We start from the raw sequence: 10,776 nt of genomic DNA on the forward strand, positions 1-10,776 counted from the left end.
GTCCCACTGATTATGAAGCCCAAGAGATAATTGTGATTTTTTTCTGCTCTAATTGCCTGTGTGACAAAGGCCGCTCCATTTCCCGAGTTACTTCCCATTTGACCTCAGCTCTACAAAAATAAATCATTCTTAAACAAATATTTTCTAGACATGGAGTATTTAACAAAGCACCTGGTAAATCAAGTCAGTTGCTCCCGGTCTTTAAAGTGCATACCTTAATTTTGGCTAAAATTTATTCAGCTACAAACACAGGATGCCATACAGTGTGTTCATATTGTGAGCAAAAGTAATCTTTTACTTCTCCTCATTACTCATCACACACTCTAAAACCACATTTATAGCAAACCTTATAAAATAGCATTAATAAGCTTAGGTGCTGTATTATGACACTAATGAAAATTGTACGTGAAAGTTTCCTACTTGCATGTGAAAAGCCAGACTTAAACTGCATAGTCCTAAACTCCTTAAGGAATTTGGTTTTTTAACACCACAGTTAGGGAGAATGGTTGTCCTTCTTGATTCCATATGAGGTAGTGAGACACACGGAGATTATGCCAGAAGTATTTCATTATTTTGGAGCAACCTGTTAAGTCCCATTTAGGACTCAGCTTCTCAGGGGACGTTGCAATACAAATACAAACCAGAACTCCTCCTGACTCCGGCTGCAGCTGCAAGTACTCGGCACTTCTGAAAGTGCTTTCTAAGATTACAAGTGAGGCACCCAGACAAGGAGGAATCTTTTGACTATCATGTAAGAGCTTGGCCTGGGTGACTTTTCTAGGATCACACAGGAAATCTTCAGCAGAAGCAAGAACAGAGTCCAGCTCCCCAAGAAGTAATGCAGCTGCTTTAGCACCAAGACCAACCCTTCATTCAATAGCCTTCTCCATTCACCACTCTAGTTGTAGTTTAGGCTGGGTTTATCAAACGATTTCCCTTTTTTCACAGTCCAGATTCATCTACAGGTTAAATTTGTCCTGTTTGCTGAACTTGCAGGAATCAAAGCCTGTCTTTGAATACATTTTCAGAAATACACTCTTGTTCAGAATACACATTTGTCAGAAATATCAACCACTGACAGTTCTTACTGCTTTTGAGGGGAGTTATAAGTATTTAGCTTGCTCTGAACTAGGCCTACATTTTTTAGGGAGCAGTGAATTTTAAATAAAAGTGGAAGAAAGGAAATTCAAGCAAGAAATAAAATATAGGAATCCTGACCCCCAAAATTGTATTATCAGTCCAGAAAAGAGTTTTTACTTGAACAAGGTAACCTTAAGAAACCATGCAAACTACTTTACAGTTGAACTGAATACTACAAATAGACTCTCCCCCTGCTCAGAGCAAAAAAGAAAAAGTCACTTTCAATTTTTCTGTGAGTATCAAACCTTTGTCTGACATATAGATTAAATAATCTTCCCCTTAGAGGTTAATACACATCATTGAGATTTTTTTTATTTAAAAAAAAATCACAAAAGCTTCTCACTTGCAGCAGTTCCTATCTAACAATGTGTATACTAAAAGGCAGTAAACAAGTACAGATTTAATAAAATTGGTAACTCGTTATTATTGAAAGCAATCATATACTCTCAGTGACCAAAGCTCTTCTGGCAGAGATCTTCCTCTGCATTTATCATTAACATCTATATTCTAATGCTTTTAAATAATTCAGCATAGCATTTAGCCTAATGTCCTTGCTGCTCTACCCAGAAACTTCTCTCACTATTTACTGTATGTTTCAGCAACGGGAAGAAAAACCTGGCTGGATTGCTGGTTCCTCCTTGCATTACGCATAGCTGAGAAAGGAACTTTCACTCTGGACAAGGAAGATTTTTTTTTTTATTGTTGGAAAAGTGTTTATTAGATATCTAAATATAGAACGTTATTTATCCACATGGAGTCACGACCATGTGGTCTCAGATTCACATGCAAATTCCTCTTTTAATAATCCTAATGCAGGGAACTCTCCAATCAGAGCGCTATGAGAGACGGACTCCCGGATACCTGATGCCAGCTTTGCTGGTAATGTAGGCCACTGAAGCAAATCCACAGAGATTGAGTTGGAAGTGGGGAGCGGATCGGAGATCTATTTGCTTGGTTTCCTGATGGTGGCGGGGATAGGGGGGAGGCATCTAACTTATTTTTTTCCTTTCCTTACCACTATAAATGGAATATAATTTATAAATGATCATTAGCTGAGAGCAACCCAGCAGGTCAAGGCTGGAGGCGGGGACACAGTTGCAAGCAGTGAAGCAAGGTGGAGGCACGAAGACAGAAGACCAGATTAATGAAAGCATGAGGTGGCTCTTAGGCAGCAGCTGGAGAAAATTTGGACATGCTGACAGGGGAAACTACGACTGGTTGACCAGTGAACCAACTGGGCCACTTCTGGAAACAGAGCTTCAGGTCTGTACCTTGCCTTGTCCTTGTGTGTGATGTCCTTTGGCTTGGGGTGTGTGCATGTGTGTGTGTGTGTGTGTGTGTGTGTGTGTGTGTGTGTGTGTGTGTAGGTGTGTGCACGCATGCACATGTTTGCATACTGCCTCAGTGTATAAACACATAGTGAATACACGATATTGAGACGTGTCAAAGCAGTCATATTACATAGAGGTAAAACATTTATTGTTGTTAGGCTGTTTTTAAACACGTTTGTGGTGACAGAAAAACATTAGAAGGCAAATCTTGCTGGAGTGGCAGGTAGGAAAGTATAATTATTTCTTTTAAGCATAATACATCTGCTACTCCTTGATTTCCTTTTTCTTTAAATACATGTTTACGCTTTGGATCTGGTCCCACGAAGCCTTTCTGCAGATGTTAAGAGTGAGCAGCAGTGAGCAATGAACTCTTGTTCTCTAAGCTGTACACTGATTACTTCTCAGAGGGAGGATCACATGCCAGCAAGTGGGGGAAGGGAAGGAGCCATCAGAGATGAAAACACAGCCTGCTTTTCTGTCTTGCCTGGGATAAGGGGAAGGGTATCTCTGATGAGAGATAATAATTTAAGGTGTACTTATGGTAAAAGTCTAGTATAAGTCCACGTTAAGTAGCACTAGCAAATAAACTAGCAACACTACTTGGCTGAGATATCAAACATACTGTTAGAAAAGAAAAAGGGCTTGGGTGGGGGGGTCGAAGAGAGGAAAGCACAATTTYTAAATGTCTCTACAATTTTAACAAATTCCACCAACATTCTGCCAAGTAACATTGCCAGAGTTTGAACAGCAGTGTCTTCACACCTTCAAACTCATTTTGTCTGACACTAAGGAACAAACAGCTACAGGAATCATTAGATTCATATTTTAAAAGGTATTTGAAAATTCAGTGCAAATCTAGGCTCAGTTTAAAATTGTGTATTCTTACTAATATGTATAAACCCACATCAGAATATTTTCCTATCTACTAACAGAGCTGTATGTTGTTACTTTTCAAATGCAATAATGAATCAGCTTTTAAGAAGCAGGGTAGATTTTGCAAAGCACTTATAGATGGACCACAATGCATTGATTCTCAATTCAGACTTTGTTCCAAGTCTCCGTAAAGCATTTCAGAAGTACCTGTTTCCTACTTCAACTTCAAAAACTGTATTCAAAATCATTAGTGTAAATATGGTCTACATTAATAATAAAAAAGTTCTATAAACTTCTAAGTAACCTAGCAAATCATTAACAACACAAATCCTRGAACCAATCGAACAATCACTTCAGTGGAAATTCAAACAAGCCAAGTAAACTTTCAGCTTTCCATCCTCACACCAAAGCTTCCTTTAAACTCCAATTTTCCTTTATTAGGTCATTCCCTTCTAAACCAGGTACTTGGTTTCTTTTGTTGATAGAAAGAGTTCAGCTCTAAAATCATTCAATTCCTCTTTGTGGTAATGATGTCACACAACTCATCTGCTTTCTGCATTTCATTCCTTTACCAATAGGCATGAGTAAAAGCTCATCTAAACTGATATGGGTCATGTAATCTCTAAGCTAGCAAATGTACATGCCCAGCATGTTAAAAAATGACGGCAGACAAATTACTAGTGAAAGGCTTTGCTACTTCTATTTTGTGCTCAGTATTTCAGCAAACTAACCCGTTGCTTCAATCCATTCAAAGATATAAACTAAAAATAAGAAAATAAACATAACATGAAGTAATCTACCATGGCCAAACTGTCCTACCAAAAATCAGTTCTGGGAAAATATAGTGCTTCTTGGAAACACAGTCCTTTTTACTTCCAGGCACTTTTCCTTCCTTTTTCTCTTTATAAAGGACATTTTTCCTGCATTTATGGGAAACAATATGGTCTATATGTTGTTTTGTGCTGGAAGTGAGAGTCCTACTTTTGTAAATCACGAAATCTACAGCAACTACTTGTGATAACACAGGCAGAACATGCTCAAGTGAAACAGCAGTACTAGAAAGAAACTAGTCAAGAAAACACTACCAAATGATTCCCTGCTTACGTCACTGTCACTTAATATACTTCATTCGGAAACTTCCAGGTGTTAAACAGTAGAGAACTTATATATGTTCTTTAGTTGGTTTATTTGCTTACACTTTCATTTCAATTACTGAAGATTTTCAGTTTCATTTCTAGATCACTTTATTTTTCAGTTCCAGCAGCTATTTTTTGATACCTACATGCTGACCAATTGTTTCTTACTAATTTTTTAGAACTTCAGATTTTTTTTAATGTTATCTTTGTTTAATTTCATTAAATTACTTTTATTTTTGGTATAATCTGTTTTTATGGGCATAAGATTATCGAAATCTTTATGTCAAGGTCTTTGCAATGTCCCTCAGTAGCCCAAAACAGGCACACAAAATACAACATAAAATCAGTGACTAATACTGCTGAATTGTCTCCCAACACTTTTCTTTGATACATATTCAGAYATATCTATAATAATCAACTCTAGTAAATGTTTCTTGAACTACGTCTCAGTATGAAATCAGACTATGAAAATTGTTTGGCAGGATACAATAACAAACTGAATATAACTCACAGTGATTTATGCTTCAAGTTCTGGGCAACTGTGGGGCAGTGTTAGAAGTAGGAGTATACAAACAATTTCAATTCAGATAACACCCTCAATAGCCTACAGATTATTTCATAAAACCAAGAAAGGTAGGGCTTAACATTAGCTGCATTTAGAAAGCTGTGGACACTTTAAAATACAGACTCAGAAAAACTGGCACTTAATCTCACCTATAAGCATACAAAAACATGTAACAGACATGAATTCTTAATTCTACCTGCTTCACATTTTAGTATTTTGCAGAGACTCATAACCTTTTTTTTTCCCCTCAACTGCACAGGACAAAATGGTATTCACTTCATTACCAACTATTCTATACCTTATTCTCTCGTCATTGTTCAACATACAGATCAGAGTCCTACCTACTGCTTCTTCTTAAAGCCTTTTGTTTCTCATGTCTTTGGTAATATGCATAAGTAGAGGACTCTGTGTTTTACAAACATTACTGAATAGATAGCCACTAAGTACTTATGTGTCATTATTTTGTGTACAAGAGTATATGAAATATTTTTTAATTCTCTATGGTGTTGTGACCTTTTTTTTTTTAACATACTTGTTTAGATACCTTAGCATAATAAAGTACTCACAGGCTCAGAGCACCACTCATTGAACTTCATATGCAGTAATGCAGATGCAGATTCCCACAGATCTGCCTAAATTCAGACACTCAAAATGAGGAATACTGACTGATAACCCCCACAGAACATTTCAGCTGAACTGCATTGACTAATATTAGAGAATCTGGTAAAAGCAACAAGATTACATTTCCCCAGAAGAGCATTCAGTTTGCCTAACTACAAGACAGTCCTTTCTCTTCCCCAGTCTCCCGATTATTCACTGCATAGTCTACAAATTCTGCAACATGTGACCCGGGGGCACTACAGCCTTCTTCTCCAAGCAATCTACTACTATCCCAGAATAGGCACTGTGTACACAGTAGCATAATTGAAAATCACATGTCCTACTGGTCAAATTAAGGATTCACATATTTCCAAAATGCTGGCTGTGTTCAGTTTTGAGGGCTTGAATTTTCTAGTTTTCTATTTGCATAGTTTACTTCAGGAAGTTTTTTTAAAAAAGGAAAATTTTGACCTAGTAATTACACCAGCATCCCAATGAGTCTGGGTTGTCCTTTTATACCTGTCTCAGACTGTGAAACCCTGAGCTAGCTTATGCTAGAAATAGTTTGTCTTCTCCCATTTTCTTACCATTAGATGCAATCTGGGCCCTCCACCAATATGTTTCCCAGATTTCTGTCGATAGCTGTTTCCTTGCAAGACTCAAGGTTCTTGGGTTCCAGTCTACACTTCAGAGAAGAGTATTCCAATATTCTTTTTTAATGCACTAAGGCTAACCCAGTTTGTTGCCAGCCCTTTCCTTTTTCTTTTTCCCCAAAAGAGAATGGGACTGGTACAATGAGAGAAGAGTCCCAGCTTTTACCCTCGGACCTTTTCTTAGTTCTAGTCAACCTTATTTCCTCACTCTTAGCTCCTTTTCTTTTGGCTTTACTCCGCATAGCTGGCATCCAGTACATCCTCCTCACAGGGTGACATTCTCCATCCATACCAGATGTGCTGTACTAGGCTGTGCATCCATCAGCACATGAAAGATACATTGTTCTTGGCCCTTATTCAAAGCATGAATTTCCTTTCGGTGAAATTGATAGGGAAGGAACACAGAGTTTAAAGACAGGAGAGTCAGAGCTTTGTATACCTCTTATTAGTCATGTGTCAGACATTGTCATTCACGTCTTCTATCTTCATGAATTACCACTATCCTGCATGACTCATTTTCAAATCTTAAGACCAACTCTGCAATTGATTGAAAGCCTGCTTCAGACAAATCTAAGCCAAACTTAACTTTGGATCTCATGTGATAATGCTCTTCAGTGATCATGAATAATTCTGTCTACTATAAGCTCAGCTCTTTGAAGTATTAATTATAAAAGCATTAGTAAGAGAGCAGTACCAGTCTCAATATACATCATGCACAAACACCATACAGTATGCTTTTTCTTATTCTTCCCTGTGATGAAGTGTTCTACTCACCTTGTAAGATAAAGTGTATTATAATTAAAAAAGAAATATTAATATTAAACATTTTAAAGAAAATCCCTTCATTTTTAAACAACTTAATGTCTTCATGAAAGTAATAGCTGCACTGTTTCTCCTAACTGTTGTTTTCTCTAGCTCATTTAACGGTCAGGTAAGACAGCAGACTGCATCACCAAAACCTTTTTTAATAAGAAATGATGGCTAAAATGAGATAGATCTTTGGTATACTTTTCTGTGGAAAAATAGAGCCAAGGAGAAAAAAGTATTTAAAATCTAATCCACAATAGCTTTGAGTTATTTTAAAATTACTTTAATAATTTTGACCTCAGACCCAAAAAACTTCAGAAAGAAGGGCAGTTCCCCTACAATGTTAATTTTGTTGGAAGAGGTCAAAACTTATTTACTTTCTTCCTCTTGGGCATGACCACAGAATGCTGATTTAGTACTACTACTGCAATGTGGAGGGGTAACAGGTTACAGTGTAACTTTTGTCTAACAGGACGAGAATAAGCAGAGGAAGTTTTCATGGACTAAGAAGATGGTACTTGAGCTACAGACCCTTTTTACAAAGCCATTACTGAAAGCAGTTCATTTGTACTCATGCTTTCAAAGAGTCTGAGAAAAGAACCATTAGATTTCTCTTAGTTTAAAAATCTACCTTCTTTCAGGATTACAGAAATCTGATTAATTGATCTATTTAGTCTGACTATAAAAACCTGAAAAAGCAATTTGACTGCAGCCTTCAAATAATTACATGATGAATGAGTTGATAATAAATGGCATTTTAGGATTTGGGTTTTTTCCCTCTCTCTAGACTGAACTTTGAATGAGATCCAGTGGCTAGAAGCTAAAGTCAGATGTGAAATAAGATACATTAAATTTTAAATGTGAAGCTAATAAAACAGAATAGCACAAATGCTATTTAAAAAGACAAGCTTATAACTTCTGTTAACATTACAGCATAATTCAAAAGCTATCGGACAGGAGTCTTCTGTGCTATATTATGCAGGAGATTAAGCTGACAGAAGAGTCACAGCTGCTATGAAGTTATTTTTCCATAGTTTTGGAAAGGGCAAATGACTCCTGCAGAGCTTGCAGAACAATATCAAGAGCGAGCCCCAGTTCAGGCTGTGCTGACACACCATGTTTTATTTGAGGCTGTCCTGTAAGGTTAGAACAGTCTAAGAACACATATTTTAGGCAGTTGGGGGCCTTGTGAAATGGATAGTTGTCATAATAGCTGTTCTTTAAATGAAACGATAGAGTCTTACATTGTCAGATAGAAAGAGACAACACTAGATAGGTTATGGCAGACAAATAGCCCTATTCTTCTGGAATTCAATATTTTGCCAAGTTTTAAAAGCTTTACTCATCTTTCACAACTAGTCACAGCATAAACTAATGAAAAACACGTAAACACACAAAATTCCAGGGTGTTTTTATTCTTCAGACAGATTTTCCTAGAAACGCACTTCCCTTTGCAACTTCTCATTTCTGTTGTCTCTGGCTGTCAAAGTATTTTATTTTACGACCCAGCAGATAGAATTTGGCAGTACACTAACCTGTAAAAAGTATTACTTGAAGGCCAGTAATACAAAGACAGAAAATCACAGAGAAATCCAGGATTTAGGTGACAGTGGAGGGACTGGGGGATGTATTTTCTCTCTCATTATAAGGAAAGGAGTCTGATATATTATCTATTTGCTTTAATTACAGAGCAGGCAACAGATGAGTTCAACCAAAGAAGACATAGAACCGTTCCTGTGCATCATATTGCCTGCCACCATGATGCTTTTCCTGGCATTCCTGCTGCTCTTCCTGTACCGCCGTTGCCAGCGCTCCACCCCACAGGGACAGATCTTCAGCATTGACCTCCCTGAGGCACTGCCTGAGCATGATGTGCCCAGTTTTCTTTCAGCACTGCCCTGGAACGCTGAGCAGAACTTCCACTACTCCACTCTGCTCCCTGAAGCCTCTTTCCTCACTGTGTATTTGCCTCCCTCCTATGAGGAGGCCACTATGAAGACTTCTACGGAAGAGACTCACACTGAGCTCTCTCCAGATCCAGTGCCTCCTTACGAAGAGAGCCTTTGCAGTCCAGCAGCATCAAATAAACTTCCTGTGGAAGCACCTTAGCTGAAGCTTGAATCCCTCYAGGCACAGACATGGAACTGCTCTGGCCTTTGCAGTTAGCCAAGATTCCACATGAGGCAAAACCAATCAATTAATGAAAAAGAATATCAGAGTAACAGGGAATGAGTCTCTTCACCTCATTCTAGGATCCTCTATCTTCAATTCATAGCAAACATATGTTCACACTATAAAATCAAACTGGTACCAGACAGGTAACATGGGTGTTCAATTTAACAGAGTGTGATAGACAAGAATTCAACTTAAAGCTAGCTGAGAGTCTGTCCATCTGCAATCCCTCACTTTGCCCTTTGTTGGTCCCACATCAGGGGCTCTGGCCACCTTGTCAAGCCCTCTCTGTGCTCTAGGGGGAAGATGAGGGTAGTGTTTTGTTCCCTTCACATCAACAACAGCCGCATGGAGCTCTCCAGAGGCTGAGCCTAAAACTCTGCTTTCTGCACAATTCCCCATTAGTTTGGATGCGGCATGTAGAATTTTAATTCCCATCTCCATTTTTAAGATTTGGTTTCAAGCCAAGGGTATGGAAAAGGTCTTTCCTCGTATCTAATCATTACCTCCCTCAGTCTGACMCCGGATTCGCAGCTGCTCCCCCGGCTGTATAAGATGGGCAGGAGCCTGGTGCCCGAGCCTGTGCCAGTGCATGCCGAGGAGATGCTGCCCAGCCCCTCGCCCAGCTCGCAACGCGCAGTGAGCAGGGACGGTGCTCGGCAGGGCTCTGCGCTCACCGAGCGGCGCGTGGCRGGCACCACAGCAATGCCTGCAGTGCCAGCCRCCCGTGGCCGCGGTGCAAGCCGTGGACCACGGGTGGGTGTGCAGGGCTGCAGGGGAGGGCGAAGGCTTTCCCCGCGGGTGAATGCAGCTGGCTTCRGGGATACCAGTGCCACCTGGTGGCAATACAGGGCGGGTTCAGGGGAGACCTTGTTAAAGGCTGGGCCTGCGCTGCAGTGGCTCATCCCCGYTGAAGGACATGACARTATATAAGTCTTTCAGGACAAAAACATATATTGCCTGCACAGCATGCCAGGAGCAAGGACCACCCAGAGGACGGCTACACATGGAATGATTGGTTTTTTGTTTTCCTTTTAGTGATGGAAAATCTATTTCTGAAAAGTAGTTGATGAAAACTCATCTGGTATTACTTTTAGCTACTTACAATCTCTGAAAGTTTTCCAAGCCTTACAACCTTCCCAAATGGAGGAACTGGACAAGACTTCAACCACCACTTTGAAGGACATCATTCAATAGAGAGGGCAAATTGAAAAGAGCAGCAGTGAAGGTGGAGGGACTTAGCACAGAAAAAGTGGGCAGCGGAGAAGGGCTAAAGAAAGCTCCCCTGGCAATTTATGGCTTCCGTCTTGCACAAAAAGAAAGAATGATCCTCAAGGGGAGCAAGCTCAGTGAAGGGCCACTGAGAGGGCTGGGACAGGGACCTTCATGCTGTGATGAGAGGCTGAGGGAGCAGGGCTGGTCCAGCCTGGGACAGAGTTGACTGCAGAAGGAGACATTTCTTGCTGAGAAATCAGGGATGGGCTCTGCACAGCAGCGTG

At 39.7% G+C, this 10,776-nt stretch overlaps 1 protein-coding gene across 1 annotated transcript; it reads left to right on the forward strand.

Annotated features, from left to right (window-relative positions):
- The first annotated feature begins 2,292 nt into the window (after positions 1-2,292).
- Positions 2,293-9,292, forward strand: SMIM28 (small integral membrane protein 28). Its single transcript, XM_085311257.1, has 2 exons — positions 2,293-2,403; positions 8,795-9,292. Exons 1-2 carry the CDS (start codon positions 2,293-2,295, stop codon positions 9,212-9,214), a joined length of 531 nt encoding a protein of 176 aa, XP_085167383.1. The 3' UTR covers positions 9,215-9,292.
- The last annotated feature ends 1,484 nt before the right edge of the window (positions 9,293-10,776 follow it).

The sequence above is a fragment of the Rhea americana genome, unplaced genomic scaffold, assembly GCF_003343005.1.
Source record: "Rhea americana isolate MKP2758 unplaced genomic scaffold, rheAme1 scaffold_337, whole genome shotgun sequence".
Lineage (NCBI taxonomy): Eukaryota > Metazoa > Chordata > Aves > Rheiformes > Rheidae > Rhea > Rhea americana.